Genomic DNA, 17,672 nt, shown 5'->3' with positions numbered 1-17,672 from the left:
CACAATTACGAGTCCCGGGCGCTGTCCACTCAGCTTCCAGACTCCTCCGTGTGTGTGAAATATGTCATTCAGTTAGTATGGCAAATAAGAAGTCTAGCCCCGGATTTGAGATCTCTTATTGATTATGCTGCCCCTGTCATGTTTTGTGTTGGTAAAGGCAGATTAAACAAGTTGGAGAATTGCAGAAGGTACAGAAAGAAGCCATGATGATAATACTCCCAAGATTATTCTCATGGCCCAAGAAATACTAATACTGTACTGTGATAATGATGATATGATTGAACATACAGAGAATAGGGAATATAATTTGAGAGATAATTTCAGAGATAGCCCCGGATTTTTTTCGGTTAAATTCCAAAAGTACTTTCCAACTCACTCCACAATAACGTATTTTATTGGACATTAAGACAGCAAACACACACAAATGAAGACGGGACCGGACTCTTACTCTAGAGCCCCACCTTCATTATTTTGTTTGTCAAATCTTAATGCCTTTTGAAATATATTGTTATGGTGTGGATCAGCTGAATAATTTTGATTGATATGTTTCTTGTTGCCATTGTTCTGTATTGTATTTGTAATTTGTGTGCACTTTGATATGGCTTGCAATTGTATGTCAGAGTACAGTGTTGTAGCCGGTGTAGTAACACGAGGAGATGGAACACATGAATCATGATGGCATAATCAAATGCATTAACTGGTAAGACAGTTGTAAGTACTGCTGTCTGACCCAATAACATTGAGGCTTCTTTGTAAGTTATCCTGTCTAACTAAACCATCTGATTCACAGACTCGTTACTGTCCCCGACGAGCGAGCAGTATGCCATTTACATCCTGCCGCATTCTGAAGACCACAACGACGTCCACAAACGACAGGCTCTCTACCAGAGCAGTGAGGACGACTCCCAAGACGAGCCTCTTCCCGAGCCAGAGCCCACCAAGAAACATCATGACTCCGGCAACGAATCGGAGGAATCTGCCGTTCGGAACAACACAGCAGATGGACTGGCCCGCGACCCCAGGAAGATCTCTCACCCAGTCTCCCTGCCTAGCTACGACTCCGAGGAGCTGGAAGATAAGATAGAGTCCTACGCCATTTTTCCAAAGAAGGGCACTTCAGGCCGACAACGCCCCGTGTCCAACCATCGCCCTACACCCTCACCTGTCCCTACACCCACCACCACTTCCGCCGCCTCATTAGCGGCTTCACCTATCACCTGGGACGAGTCAGAAGAGACAGACTACACATTCGGCACCAAATATAAGAAAATGACTAACTCTAAAAAGCTTCTGACCATGCCCAAGAAAACGATGAAGGTGAGCTTAAGTAATCTAGGTTTAACTTGGTTAGGTGGTGTATTTCTATACTGTAACTAAATGTACAAGGAATAATGCATAGTATACGTCATGTGTAGGCTACCTTTGTCCCCCTCTCACACCCCTAGTGTCTCCCTTTCTTTCATTAGCTTCAACCTATTCGTGAAAGCAATTATAAACTTACCTGGCGTATTCGTTTTAGGTGATCAAGCTGTCATCGGAAGGAGAGTTCGTACCACAGGAAGTTCCAGGAGTGATGTTGCCTACTGAAGACGGTAGTGAGGAGGCCTTCGTGCCTGCTGACCTGCTGGAGGACACAGAGACCCTACTGACGGAGGCGTCGGCCCAACAGCCCTCCTTCCTGCCCCCTCAGCAGACACCATACCAATCTCCGGTACGTGATGTTCAAGATATATCGCAATTGATGATAGTGATGGGATGAGGCACAAGTGTCTATACACTTACTGTAGTGTCGGGTTGTGACTCTGGTGTTTCATACTAGTCAAGGCATACCTGCACTGTGTCGTTGATCAGTTCAAGTACTAAAAGATGTGGCATTCTAATCCAAATTCGGTATATGTATATATCGACTCCTGACTTTTCAAATTAATCACAACGATTACGTTTGAGGGTTTCTCAAAAAAGTGCTTACTCACTTTTTAGTTTCGAAGAAACTAAACTTTCAACCCGTCCTCGACTCAAGTCCATTACATCCAGCGGTCAACCCCACAGACGCATTCATAAATTTTAACATGCTGTTCATTCAAAACGGGAATTTTCTCAAGTATAAATTAATATTATAATATATTAGCATATTGTGTATAAATAGGCATAGGTTAGGTTAGGTCAGGTGTTTAGGTTCTGTTGGCGATTATTTGTATTTGTAGTACGTGGGTGAAGCATTTACAGCGTTGTGGTTCGAACAAAATTCGTCAGTGAAGCACTTGTTCCGGATATGTTCGAACGTCAGCAGTTGTGAGTCGTGTGTAAACCGCATTTCATTCATAAACAGGGGGTTTGGCGGGTGCATGGAATCACTTTTGGATCTTTGTTTGGAGGACGGGCTGTTCGCTGACAACCTCTGTTCGAACCACAACGCTACAAATGCTCCCATATACTTTAAATACAAATAATCGTCAACAAAACTTAAACACTAACCTATCCTACGCCTAACTTTATAGAAATTTTTGTATATAATATTAACTTATATAAGATAATAAACCAATTTTGAATGCACAATATGTAGAAATTGATGAACGCAAATTAAGTGGCATGGGAGGGGGGGGGGGGAACTGCCACTCTAACGAGGCTGGCCTGAGGATGGGTTGATCACAGATACTAAATATAAGAATGTTAATTTAAATTGTTTAGAGTTCGAGTCCAATACTTCCATTAATTTGTTCCCATAACCCCCCTAAGAGGCATAGATACCCCGGTTAAGAACCTCTTTCCTATTGTGAATCAAATTTATATTAATCCCTTTTACGGTAGTTATTGCCCAGATTTCTCATCGCAAGAATTCATTTTGCCCAATCCTCCTCCCTCAGGCACCGGCAAAGGGAATGCCTTACCGCTTTGGGTACATTGTTGACGATGAGGCCACTGCCAACTTCCAGACGCGCCAGGAGCAGGGCGACGACCAGGGTGTGGTCACCGGCTGCTACCAGGTGAGTAGAGGTACCAGGTGTGACAACATAGGTAAAGCCAAGGATGTAGGGAAGGTTAGTGAGTTCAGGTGTGTAGTGACATCGCTGGTGCGGTGATTGCATATAATGTATGATATATATATATATATATATATATATATATATATATATATATATATATATATATATATATATATATATATATATATATATGTCGTACCTAGTAGCCAGAACTCACTTCTCAGCCTACTATTCAAGGCCCGATTTGCCTAATAAGCCAAGTTTTCCTGAATTAATATATTTACTATAATTTTTTTCTTATGAAATGATAAAGCTACCCTTTTCACTATGTATGAGGTCAATTTTTTTTATTGGAGTTAAAATTAACGTAGATATATGACCGAACCTAACCAACCCTACCTAACCTAACCTAACCTATATATATAGGTAAGGTTAGGTTAGGTAGCCAAAAAAAGCTAGGTTAGGTTAGGTTAGGTAGGTTAGGCAGACGAAAAAACATTAATTCATGAAAACTTGGCTTATTAGGCAAATCGGGCCCTGCATAGTAGGCTGAGAAATGCGTTCTGGCTACTAGGTACGACATATATATATATATATATAATATATATATATATATATATATATATATATATATATATATATATATATACATATATGTCGTACCTAGTAGCCAGAACGCACTTCTCAGCCTACTATTCAAGGCCCGTTTTGCCTAATAAGCCAAGTTTTCATGAATTAATTGTTTTTCGACTACCTAACCTACCTAACCTAACCTAACCTAACTTTTTCGGCTACCTAACCAAACCTAACCTATAAATATAGGTTAGGTAGGGATGGTTAGGTTCGGTCATATATCTACGTTAATTTTAACTCAATTAAAAACTCGTTAACTCGTTAACTCGTTAACTCGTTAACTTTAACTCAATTAAAAAAAAAATTGACCTCATACATAATGAAATGGGTAGCTTGATCATTTCATAAGAAAAAAATTAGAGTAAATATATTAATTCAGGAAAACTTGGCTTATTAGGCAAATCGGGCCTTGCATAGTATGCCGAGAAGTGTATTCTGGCTACTAGGTACGACATTATATATATATATATATATATATATATATATATATATATATATATATATATATATATATATATATATATATAAAGTTTAATTAAATACACGGACTTACTCTCACGTCAGTTTACCCTAAAATAGTGCAGAAGGCTCTTCCATGCAGCCCATTCTCCGAATAGACAGTACGTTTTAATACTGAATGTAATAAGTACAATCCTGACTATTGGCATATTACGTAAATGCACTTAATCGCCAGCATCGCACCAAAATATTGTGAATATTAGAGTTTACCTGAAAAGTTGTGTAGAAAACCAAGACCTAACCTAACCTTGGGAGTGTAGGAGGACAAGCATGTAAATAGCATTTATTGCTTCTTAATTACAATTAGTACTTAACCTATAGCTATATTGATATTGCAATTTTATAAAACTAAAGTCTTTCAATAAATTATAAAGTAATTTAGGATATTTTCAAATTTTGAATAAAATCTATTATTTAATAAAACTGAAAAAGAAATTGTTTATATTTAAAACTTGTGTATATAGAATTGAGCACGAAAACTTCAATCTAAAATTGTTTAGTGTATTAACAGAAAATGAGAATATATGGGGAGGTAAATGTAATGGCACAATTAAGTGTATTCGTGTACTATGCAGACAGTAAGGAATGTATTTATTACATTTAGTATTAAAACGTACTGTCTTTTTGGAGGAAGGGTTGTTCCATGGTAACTAGTTGGAATATAAGTCCACAGTCTGGCTGCTGCCGGCCCGGCGCCCCCAGTGAAACGTCACAAAATATCCTGCTATCCAGAAGATTTGACGAGACAGCCTAACCAGGCGCACTGGATAAGTAAAAGGGGATTAACAACAATTGTTTATTCATCCACCCGCACCCTTGTAACACCCTTCAGGTTGATGAAAGTTACTTTACTGTCCTCTACTCCCCTTGTAACAAGAGCATGGACTCACATAAGGCAATTAAATAATATACACTCCACAGGTAAACATGTACTCCCATAAACTGTATCCTCTTGCAGAGACCTTGATGTAACACTAAAGGGGTTTACAAGTAGCATTTGAAGTAAGGACAACTAATTATATTTAAAAACGATAGCAGGACTTAACCAAAACAGGACTTACTGATATTTTAGGTTGCAGCTCAAGGCGTACACCTTCTCCGTGACCCCTCTCAACACCAATTAAATTCTCCCCTGTCTGCTGTCAGCGTTACACAAAAACTATCGTACTGCATACGTCCTATCCTCTTAAGTCAACTTTGCCAATTATAACATAAATACCACATAAATTAATAATCCTACTGCTATGTAATATTTAATTAATTCATAGGTACAAAGTCTAAAACATAGCCAGTAGTTCACGGATTCACAAATAATTGTGTCCCCGGCAGCGCAGTAACACCCAAAAGTCGCTCAACGGAATAATAATTCTGTACTCTCTTTGCTTTACTCTCCCAACGCCTTGTTTTATTACAACTAGACTACCCTGGCCGTAACAAGAGATGACCAGGGGTGTAAGGTAGACCATAGGTGTTGGGAGAACCATGTGTGAGACCAGGAGAGGTCAGGGGTGTGAGAGAGGCTAAATATGTGTTTCGAGAATTATAAATGTCATATAGGGAGAGGCAAAGTATGTGAAAATAATTACTATATATGTATAAATGATTGTCAGATGTATGTTTGTGGAAGATAGTGAACGCTGGAGGACAGATATAAGTAATTATCAAAAGACACCAAGCCGAGGAGACTGTAGCACCAGATGTGTGTAAGTGGTGGCCAGGTATGTAGACAAGGAGTACAAGTGTGTTCACTTATTTCCTAGATGTTGAAAACTGGACATGTAAGTGGGCACCAGGTGTGTAGGTGGAAGTCATGTTTGTATGTGGTGGACAGGTTTAATTTCCAGATATATTTATGTATTCATAAGTGCATGTGGACATTTATGTGTATTAGGCTGCCATGTTTATCCTGTTACTTGTCAGTTGGGTGTTGGTAGTAGTCAGGAGCTGTTTGTTGACGTGTTTGTATAAGGGTCGACCAAGTCAGGTCGTGTTTTCTGATATATTCACAATTATAATATTTTTCAGACATACATATGTCTGGAAATTAAACTATTGAAATTATTGTGATTTTTAACAAAGATATCAGAGCTCAAATTTTCAGAGAAGTTGAACTCCCTCACTTAAATTATTTTTCTACTGGGATGGAGGGTGGGGGATGGGGGATCTGTTTCATCTTCCACGTCCAAACAACTGAGAGTATCAGTGACATAGATAGCTGAAATATATAGTTGCTGTGTATGTCTTAGGTCTAGTATGCACAGGGCTATTTAGTCGGTATAATGCTAAACAGACATTTTAACGGTACTGCTGAAGCTCGGTATATAATTTTAGCCTTGCTCGGCTTTGAATCAAAACTATATTTCCACCTTTGCCTCATCAAAAATATTTTAATCCAGCCCTAACTAGGAGTCAGATACACGACAGTGTTTACCGGTCACCAATTAGTTGCTCCAAACACTAATTGTTACTGTTTTCTAATTGTGTGCTGCGTAGGTGCTGGAACCTACTGGGCTGGTGAGGACCGTCACTTACCAAGCGGACGAAGGAGGCTTCAGGGTGCTCTCCCTCACCCGAGGACCCGACAAGACTCCTTGCCCTGGTTAGTATTGTTCTCTATATGTTGTGTGATGTCCCGGACCTTACCCTGAGCGATCGGTGGGCGAGTCTCAGGTCCACCTTATCTCACACACTAAGTGAAGCTAGGCTTTTGAAGGAGGCTGCGCTTGTTTAGGAAAGAAAGACTCTCGCCAGATGATAATAGGAAGGAGAAGGGCATTGTTCTCCTGGGAAACTCACGGGCGAACCTTTAATCTTACACGATAGGTGATGCCAGGCAGGTTTGGGAAGGATGCAGGAGTGGATAGACATACAGAAGGCTGACAGATATTAGATAGGTGTCTATCATCACTGTTATTCGATAGAAGCTCTTAGGTAAATGTCAGGCGATGCTATGTGGGGGGGAAAGGAGAGGGCGGTATCCTTAAAAGCTCATAGTGTACAAGCTAAGTGATACTTGGGCTCTCAACACAGGAGCCATTTTTAGCTAGCAGACTAATGGGACGTCGAAGGAAGAGCTTATCGAAGTAACATTCATGTCACCAAGACATAAACACTTCAGGTGTGGTACTTACCAAACATTATGGTTATACCGTAGGATTCACTCCAGTTAGTGCACTAATTATCATAATAGTTAAACGCCATTATGCTACGAAATTGTCGGCAGATATCTTGTTTTGTTAAGAGCTTTAGGTATAATGTTAGAGATGGACATAATTAGAATCGAGCATATAAGCCAGTAGATAGCGTGAGACGCCGTATGGTCTCCAGGCGGGTGGGCCCCAAGACGAGAGTGGGTGACGGGGAGACTAACCTAAGATATATAAAATGTTTGTTCCATGTCAGCAGCTAGCAGCCACCCCAACAGTGCCCACAGCCCTGAACCCTGCACGACGGCCAGCCTCGCCCCACCTCACACATGGTCTCGTGTTGACTGGCCCCTCGGCACACCGCTCACACCAGCTGCCGAGGAGCGCCTGACAACACCGGTCACTATGGTATACTTGCCGCCCGACAACTACTACTCCTACAGTGTTGAAATAATCAATTCCATTACGTCACTTGCTTGAGCCACTTCATCATTGTCTAAGATCAAACAACCGGAGTAAATAACTAAAAACACAAATTACGAACATTTAATAGTTTTTTTAAACGATTTAATATATTTAATAATTAATGCTTTAGGAGGTCAGAGAACATCCGCCATTTGACATGGGGCGTGATGACAGGTCGAGATAATGACTTCATAAAGCATAACTGTTGAATTACCAGATTTGTGCATTTTGTTTATTATTTACTTGGGGTTGACGGAGTGAGTAGTTGAGAGGGCGCAAGTAGCGAGGCTGGCGACGGATGGAGGTGACCGCGGCACCGTACCCGACCCCCTCCAGGGAACAGCCGACGGCCCCCTCGACGACCCTTCCAGCAGCACAGCCGACGATCACGACGGACGACCACCTCTCGACTCACAACGACCTGGCAGTAACCCATCCCTAAACCCCCTGAAACAGGTCACAGACATCCATGGCCCACCGGGGGTTCCCTGGATTATTGAGAGCCAGAAATAATTGGTTCTGCGGGGAGCAGCCAGACCCAGGGCTCGTAGTTGTTGACATTCTTGCTAGGAGCTAAAGTTATCTGACTCCCAGATCCTTGCTGCCAAATAATGAGTTCTGCGAGGTCAGAGGTTGCTAACGTAACTTTTTCCATACTCCAACAAGAGATCTATTAAGTTTATAATAATTATTAAAGAAAAAGCAGCTTATGCAAAACCTTATACAAAATCCTAACCATTTAGAAATCCATTTAGAAATTAAAGAAAAATTACCATAATGTTTAAAGATTTCCAAAGAACATTTTATGTTACTTTTTTTACACATTAAAGATTAGAATACCAGATCACAGAAGCCGAGTCTCATTTATCGTGACGAAAGAACATGCTAAGCAATCAGCAAGAGTAACCTAACCACTTCCAGCTGCTGGCGAGGCATAAATCTAAAAAAAAAAATGATTACACCTTATATTTTCTGTCAATTGCCAATTGTTTGCAAATATTACATAAATTCAAATATCCATCGAGATGTCTGGCAAAGGCCAAGGATCTGGGACCGAGACGGAGTGAGAGATGGTGACGGTGCTTGACTGGTGGTGGCGGTGCTTGACTGGTGGTGGCGGTGCTTGACTGGTGGTGGCGGTGCTTGACTGGTGGTGGCGGTGCTTGACTGGCAATGAACACACTGTGGCCTTTGCAGTCTAAGTATGTTGACTCAGCACGTCCTCCTAAGGTTCCCCAACGTTAAAAAAATGTCGTACTAATGTGCCCTTATCCTAACCGACCAGAGGACATAAAACAAAGCGCAACAGTATGTCAATTTCGCGAGCCGCTTCCATTTTCTAGTACAACCATTTTTGGCCTTAGGTAGAGTATACGTCAAAATGCGACGCGCCATTAGGAGGACGCGTTGGTTCACAATCAGAAAGAATTTTTACTGTGTCCCTCACTGTGTGGTGTTTACACCGTGGCCTTCACCGTGAGCGCGTGACTGGCCCTGCACAGTACTAACGCCCCACCCAAACACACACCTCACCTACACTACCTAATAAATAAATAACGAATGAGATAGGGAAAGCCGCTCCAGAAACCTCCTCACCACAATGACCAAGTAGAGAATATATTACTAAAAAAGAATGAAATGGACTGCAATTTTTAACGACCTTTTGGACCGTAACATCACTAAAGACAATTGTCAAATCACTAAGCATATTGTGGCTCTTCTTGGGACCCCCAGGTGTTGGTTGCTCTTGATTCTCCCCTCACTGACGTCGAATTTCCTTTTCTCTCATCCTTCCTTCCTTCCCTCTCCATAAGGAATGCACGAGCCAGAAGAAGACGTTTCTTATTGTTAAGAAATTATATACATTCCTTAAATGAAAACAAAAGCAATATAGTAATATGTTTCAGTATATACTTTATGTCATATATACTGAACATATGTTGATGCTTTATGTTGTCAGTGCTATGATCATCGTGTCAGTGTGTTCATATTGTTATGAACCTCTCCTCAGTGTTCATATTGTTATGAACCTCTCCTCAGAGTGTTCATATTGTTATGAACCTCTCCTCAGTGTTCATATTGTTATGAACCTCTCCTCAGTGTTCATATTGTTATGAACCTCTCCTCAGAGTGTTCATATTGTTATGAACCTCTCCTCAGTGTTCATATTGTTATGAACCTCACCTCAGAGTGTTCATATTGTTATGAACCTCTCCTCAGAGTGTTCATATTGTTATGAACCTCTCCTCAGTGTTCATATTGTTATGAACCTCTCCTCAGTGGTCCTGGGTAACACTGCTTTCTAAAATCACGTTCATTGTCCTTCCTTGTGTATGACCCTGACACATCACCTACTGTCCGGAGCTGTACACACCAAACGCTGACATTACTCTCGTCCTTTGTGAACTCTGGTGGCTTCCCTGGTATTTTCTTGTTAATACTGAAGATTCCTGCAGCCTTATATTTTGAACTAATGCTCAAAATGCAGAAAATATGCTTATTTGTGTTCGGGAACATATTTAAACCATCGGGAGTGGCTGTATATTATTTGTTTATTCCTTGTTAATAAATATGTAATATATGTTTTTTCAATTTTCTTAAATTATGACCGTCAGTTTAATGTCTTGTGTTTCATAATGGTTTTCTGATTCATAATAATCAAGCGAATGCTTAGACAAATAACAACGCCAGTTGAGGTGCAGATAGTTACTATTAGACTCGCCTGAGCGGGACTCACCCAGCAGCTGAAGCTCTACTAATACCAAATTACCTTTCCAGGTCTTGAGGATGCCACCAGCGCCCCCGCCCCCTATGTCCCCACTGACAGCCCCCAGTACCAACCTTCCCCACAGCCCTACCCACAACCCCCACTTGCTCCATCTTTCCAGTCTAATGGATTTGGCAACCAAAATGCGTTCAGTAGTTTTAGCTCCTCATCCTCTGCCTCCGAGAGCAGCAGCTCCAGTAGCTCTAGTGAGGCCAATTACAGTAGCTTTAATGTGAAGAATGGCTTATTTGAGCAGCCCTCCCCCACCCCTACAGTCTCCCGCTCTTACCCTCCCCCACTTTATCCCGGAGCATCAGGGGCGACTGACAACCAGTACAAGTCGGCACAAGATGTGTGGACGTCGCAGTACCTCCAGAACATCACAAACCAGCTCTACAATTCCTTCTCCAATTCCTCCAGCTCCAGCAACGACTATAGTTACCTCGGCAATACCAATAACAACGACAACTTCGTCAACTTTCCCTTCGTACTTATCCCCATCAACACCTTCAGGGACCTTCAGAAGTCTGGCGCCATCGATGACGATGTACAGAGTTATGGGGCCTTCGTGCAACCCCAACAAGCTCAACAGCAAATATCTCGTTACCTGAATGAACAGCAGCAGCAACAACAGTATCAACAACAGCAGCAGCAGCAACAACAATATCAACAAGAGCAGCAGCAGCAACAACAATATCAACAACAGCAGCAGCAGCAAGCTTTTACGGCATTCAACTCATCAAAAAGTTCTTCGGAGGAAGCAGCATACAACTCACAAGCCAGCAACTTGTATAACTATCAGAACGGTGGTCTGGGGCAGCAAGGGTACCCGGGGAACCAACAAGCTGCACAACAGAGTTACCAGAGTCAACAGTCCTCCCAATCCTCAAAGAAGAGCAGCAGCAGTTCAAGTAGCAGCGGTTCCAGTTTCTCTTCCTTTGGTAACCTGGGAGGCTCAGTGCCAATTCCTTCTACCACCTACAACGCTCCTGCGAGTCAGTCTAGGGTTCCAAACACTAATTATGGCCCACCAAAACCAGCACAGCCTACATATAGCCCACCCAGACCCACTCAGCCTGCATACAGCCCACCCAGACCCACTCAGCCTGCATACAGCCCACCCAGACCCACTCAGCCTGCATACAGCCCACCCAGACCCACTCAGCCTGCATACAGCCCACCCAGACCCACTCAGCCTGCATACAGCCCACCCAGACCCACTCAGCCTGCATACAGCCCACCCAGACCCACTCAGCCAGCTTACAGCCCACCCAGAACCACTCAACCCTCTTACAGACCACCGAGACCCACATATAACCCACCTAAGCCTCCTCCACCTAGCCCTTACCCATCACCAAGCTCATACCCATCTCCTACCCCATACCCATCTCCTAGTCCATACCCATCAAACGTAGGCAACTCTGTGTCCTACTCCTCCCAAAACTCTCAGTCAGCAGAACAATCCAAATCTTCTCAACAAAAGGACTCGTCCTCCAGCAGTGCCAGCTACAATAACGGTGGAGCGTCACTGAGTTATCAGTCGTCTTCCTCTAAGGCCGCTAACGAAGCAAAGAAAGCTCAGTCGTCGTCCTCTTCCAAATATATTGTAAATAATGGAGGAAACAGAGGCTCGGCTCAGCAGTACGCATCAAGTTCTAAGGCATCATCAGCATCGTCTGCTGCTTCATCCTCGCAAAAATCTTTCAGCAGCTTCAGTGGCGCCGGAGGTTTTGGCTCAGGTGGTATCAGCTACTCGTCTCAAAACCCTTATCCCTCGCCCAGCCCTTATCCATCTCCAAACCCCTACCCAACCTCAAGTCCTTACCCATCTCCTACCCCATACACATCTCCTAGCCCTTACCCATCTCCTAGCCCTTACCCATCTCCTAGCCCTTACCCATCTCCTAGCCCTTACCCATCTTCTAGCCCTTACCCCTCCCCTAGACCTTACCTATCTCCTAAACCTAATCCGTCTCCTAGCCCTTACCCATCTCCTAGCCCATACCCATCTCCTACCCATTACCCATCTCCTAGCCCATACCCATCTCCTACCCATTACCCATCTCCTAGCCCATACCCATCTCCTACCCAATACCCATCTCCTACCCAGTACCCATCTCCTACCCCATACCCATCTCCTAGTCCATACCCATCAAACGTAGGCAACTCTGTGTCCTACTCCTCCCAAAACTCTCAGTCAGCAGAACAATCCAAATCCTCTCAACAAAAGGACTCGTCCTCCAGCAGTGCCAGCTACAATAACGGTGGAGCGTCACTGAGTTATCAGTCGTCTTCCTCTAAGGCCGCTAACGAAGCAAAGAAAGCTCAGTCGTCGTCCTCTTCTAAATATATCGTAAATAATGGAGGAAACAGAGGCTCGGCTCAGCAGTACGCATCAAGTTCTAAGGCATCATCAGCATCGTCTGCTGCTTCATCCTCGCAAAAATCTTTCAGCAGCTTCAGTGGCGCCGGAGGCTTTGGCTCAGGTGGTATCAGCTACTCGTCTCCAAGCCCTTATCCATCTCCGAACCCTTACCCAACCTCAAGCCCTTACCCATCTCCACGCCCGTATCATTTGCCTAGCACTTACCCATCACCTAAAACCACTCCAAGGCCATACTCCTCACCTAGCCCATATCAATCTTCTAGCACTTACCCTTCACCAAGCCCCTACCCTGCTCCTAGCCCTTACCCATCTCCTAACCCTTACCCATCTAGCACATACCCATCTCCTAGCCCTTACCCATCTCCTAACCCTTACCCATCTCCTAACCCTTATCCATCTCCTAGCCCATACCCATCTCCTAGCCCATACCCATCAAATTCAGGCAACTCTGTGTCCTACTCCTCCCAAAACTCTCAGTCAGCAGAACAATCCAAATCTTCTCAACAAAAGGACTCGTCCTCCAGCAGTGCCAGCTACAATAACGGTGGAGCGTCACTGAGTTATCAGTCGTCTTCCTCTAAGGCCGCTAACGAAGCAAAGAAAGCTCAGTCGTCGTCCTCTTCCAAATATATCGTAAATAATGGAGGAAACAGAGGCTCGGCTCAGCAGTACGCATCAAGTTCTAAGGCATCATCAGCATCGTCTGCTGCTTCATCCTCGCAAAAATCTTTCAGCAGCTTCAGTGGCGCCGGAGGTTTTGGCTCAGGTGGTATCAGCTACTCGTCTCCAAGCCCTTATCCCGCGCCCAGCCCTTATCCATCTCCGAACTCCTACCCAACCTCAAGTCCTTACCCATCTCCTACCCCATACCCATCTCCTAGCCCTTATCCATCTCCCAGCCCTTACCCATCACCTAGCCCTTACCCCTCCCCTAAACCTTTCCAATCTCCTAGACCTAAACCATCTCCTAGCCCTAACACATCTCCTAGGCCATACCCATCTCCTAACTCTTACCCATCTCCTAACCCTTATTATCCGTCTCCTAGCCCATATCCATCAAATGCAGGCAACTCTGTGTCCTACTCCTCCCAAAACTCTCAGTCAGCAGAACAATCCAAATCTTCTCAACAAAAGGACTCGTCCTCCAGCAGTGCCAGCTACAATAACGGTGGAGCGTCACTGAGTTATCAGTCGTCTTCCTCTAAGGCCGCTAACGAAGCAAAGAAAGCTCAGTCGTCGTCCTCTTCCAAATATATCGTAAATAATGGAGGAAACAGAGGCTCGGCTCAGCAGTACGCATCAAGTTCTAAGGCATCATCAGCATCGTCTGCTGCTTCATCCTCGCAAAAATCTTTCAGCAGCTTCAGTGGCGCCGGAGGCTTTGGCTCAGGTGGTATCAGCTACTCCCAGGGTGGATTTCCCTTAACGGTGTCGCCGGATGCCATACCCTTCTCATCAACAGTTTCATCTGTTTATGTTCCTCCACCCACCCCTGGCATATATAATAACGTTGTTTCAAATAACTTCAAGCCTCAGCCTTCCTATAATGAGGGTTTCGATTCAAATGAGTTTGATGGCGGCTTCTCGCCGCCCGCAGCAGAACCAACTGCCAACATGGCCGGGTGGATCCCTCTAGACAACAACTATCAACCTTTGTCCTCTTCTCAGTTGTCCTTCTCTAAGTCTCATCCACAGACTTATCAAAGCAGTAATGGCGACAACTCAAACGGAGCTAGCTTTTCTTACTCATCAAGCAAGAACTCTCAAGACCATAGTAGTTCCCAGCAGAGTGAGCAGTTTAGTTCATCGTGGAGTAGCTCGGCACCTCAACAGACCTACATCCCAGGTGGTATCCAGTATTAAGGCAATAAGGACCACAATGACAGCCAACCTGGACCGCACACCACCCTCGAGAACCGACATAATGCTCACGATATTCATGCAACAGTTTTAACGTTCTTGCTCACTCATACCAAGCGCACTTGCTCAGTGTTTGTGTGCAGCTTCGGTTTTTGGCCTATGAAACTATATGCATTTATAATGATTAATATATATTATTTAATTTCAATGAATCAAATAACAGATGTTTAATGTATAATTTATAATAAATATTTTATTGCTTGATGATTGCCTGTTTTGCACTAGAATGAAGCTTTTATACAGCAGACAGTTACCAAGCCTGGTTCACAACACGGTAACTTGCTGCAGTGGTAACTTGCCTTAAATGCTGTACAGCGAAAGGCTTACAAGGTAGACGCAATTAACAAGCCTAGCATCCAATGCAGGGGTGGATAATGGTACCTAGCCTCAACACTGTGCAACACTCATAAACCATTTCCCTCACAACGTATGTTTACACAACTGGTCTCTGAAGTCATTCATTTTCCGCTTGTAAATACACTGCTTTGAGATACGTGTAGTCCTATGTTGATCTTTGTTTCAGTTCTATTTTCAAACTGTACATTTAGGTTGTACTATGTAGTAGGTGATGCTGCAGGTTTGTGTCCTAGTCAACTTTACTGCTTAGTCTGAAAATTGTATTTTAAGATTTTAATAAATGTAGATGAATCTATTTAATATTTTTATGATACAAACTTACTAAATATACTGTAAACACTTGGTTATATTACTTGAACAAATATGTATTAAGATACTCTTCAGTATTATTAGTTGGTATATCTTTCAACTTTAATATCCATTGCATAATTATAAGAATATTTTTGTAAGTAAATGCTTGTAATATACAGTTTGTCTTATTTTCCCTATCCACAATAATTGGTGAATTGTGCAGCAAATAAAAAACAAATTATAAATATTGAAATTTATAAAAAAATGTAATTAGCAAATTATGTGCCCAGCCGTGAAGACTATGTAGCATCAAGTTAAACTTAATAGCTATTCCAGAAATATAATAAGCACATTGAGAGCTTTCAAATTTATTCTATATGTGGGAAAATTGTGGGGATTGATTAATAAGGAGAACTAATAGGGACCTGTACTGTACTAAATTTAAAAAATTACTGTATGCAAAATTAATTCAACTAAAGTCCCTAACTCTAGGGTCGTAAATCCTAGCTCCTCTTTTCCTAATGACAGAATTAGTTTTTCACAGAATTAGTTTTTCAACTAGTCAGAAGTTTTCCTAATTACAGCCACCGGGTTTGCTGGCCTGACCGCCAGGGGGTCAAGACGTGGTTGCCAAGCGCTCTCCAGTCGTTGCTAAGCGTTCTGTGAGGGAGGGTGGTGGTGTTGCGTCGGCGCTATTGGGACCCCCCTCCCCCCTATTTGCCGCTCTGAGACCGTGGGTCTGGAATTTTCTGGACGTGCGTCTTACCTAGCCCTTGAGATTGTCCTGTTGGATATGTTGCGTGTGCGTGTTGCCGATGTGTATGAGCTCCAACTGTTGTCCACCCATCAGGCACTTGTTAAGTTTAACTCTGCTGCTGTTTATAGAGATTTTGTGGCCCGTTACGATGGGCGCTCTCTTCCTCTCCCTGGGGACGGTGGTACCGTCACTATCTCTGACCGGTGTTGTTCGGTGACGTATGTGGCCCTGCATGGTGTGCCATTTGAATTCACGGAGGCTTTGCTTCGACGGTATTCTGTTGCCTTTGCTGTTTCTGCAGGCTCCCTCACCTATGTTGGACCCTTCTCCTCCTACGGCCGCACCTGTTCCTTCTCCTGCCTCCTCTGTGGGTGGCGGTCTTGTCCCCTGTGTTGTTGAGGCTGACATTCTGCGGGGTCGTGCTACCCCGGTTGGGGGGCAGTCTACCGCTGGCTCTTCTCGGGTAGCTCCTGCAGGGGGTGACAGCTCCGATGATCAACGGCCTGTCCCCAAGTGTTCACGCACGGATGCGGGTGCTTCGCCTCCTCGATCGTGGGCAGAGGAATGTGAGGATGCAGCGAGTGTCGATGTTTCTTCTGAGAGCTGTTCCTCTGTGGAGTGCGAGGATGTTGCGTCTGGTGCTGGTGTGGGTCCGGTGGATGGTGAGGGCCCTGATGTGGCTTCTGCTGTGGGGTGGGGGCCGGTACCTCTTGCTTCGGGTGCGTCGCCCGCGTCGGATGGTTCCGGTTCCCCGTGGGGGGTGGTTTCAACTTGCGGCGTTGAGAGTGCATGTGGCGACCTGGTGATGGTCTTGAAGAAAGCTGCGTGCTCTGAGGGTTCCGTGCCCCCTCTCCCATCCTCTGTTACGTTGGCGGCAGTTCTGCCGCCCCACACGTCTCTGGCCGTTTCTTCGGTGTCTCCTGCTTTGTCGGGGGTGGTGTTGCCACCTTGGCAGCCTCCACCTGCTATTCCGGTGTCTCCTGCTTCCTCGGCGGTGGTGTCCATGCCGCGTAAGTTGGGTTCTTCGTCTTTTGGTCTTTTGTGTACTGTGGTTGGGCGCGACTGCTACCGTCGGATGTGGAGATTCCCGAGTATATGGAGTACCCACAGTGTCGTGAGGGCCACTCACCTACTGAACTGGAGTATTTAATATGGGAGGCTTATAAACGGAAGTATCCACCGTGGCAGTTTCCTGAGAAATATCCTCCTCGTTGACTGTTCTGTGTTGTGGGGTTACTTGCGCCTGGGTGCGTGGGTGTGGGGTGGGGTGAGGTTGCGTGTGTGTGTCTGGGTCGGGGGGGGGGGTTGTTTTCCAGTTCCTGCGTGTTCCGGTTGTTTGTGTCTTTCTGTATGTTGTGTGTGGTTGGGTGTGGTTTTATATTTCCAGCTCTGTGTGTAGTATGTGTGGCTGGTGTGCTATTGTGCTGCTGTAGTAGTGTTTAGTGTG

The 17,672-nt window shown here is 44.1% G+C and overlaps 1 protein-coding gene across 4 annotated transcripts in view; it reads left to right on the top strand.

The window, feature by feature from the left end:
• The window catches only part of LOC123763677 (streptococcal hemagglutinin), a 93,355-nt gene extending 77,711 nt beyond the window's left edge, over nucleotides 1-15,644 (top strand). For all 4 annotated transcript variants that reach the window (XM_045750952.2, XM_045750953.2, XM_045750954.2 and 1 more), the window contains 5 exons: nucleotides 791-1,317; nucleotides 1,520-1,711; nucleotides 2,865-2,984; nucleotides 6,630-6,735; nucleotides 10,526-15,644. In XM_045750952.2, the coding sequence (XP_045606908.2) occupies nucleotides 791-1,317; nucleotides 1,520-1,711; nucleotides 2,865-2,984; nucleotides 6,630-6,735; nucleotides 10,526-14,763 (5,183 nt within the window). In that variant the 3' untranslated portion in view covers nucleotides 14,764-15,644. The remainder of the gene's footprint in view (nucleotides 1-790; nucleotides 1,318-1,519; nucleotides 1,712-2,864; nucleotides 2,985-6,629; nucleotides 6,736-10,525) is intronic.
• The last annotated feature ends 2,028 nt before the right edge of the window (nucleotides 15,645-17,672 follow it).

This window comes from Procambarus clarkii, chromosome 52 (assembly GCF_040958095.1).
Source record: "Procambarus clarkii isolate CNS0578487 chromosome 52, FALCON_Pclarkii_2.0, whole genome shotgun sequence".
In the NCBI taxonomy this organism is placed as follows: Eukaryota; Metazoa; Arthropoda; class Malacostraca; order Decapoda; family Cambaridae; genus Procambarus; species Procambarus clarkii.
The sequence above is the reverse complement of the archived record's forward strand: the minus strand, read 5'-3'. Positions and strand labels throughout refer to the sequence as shown.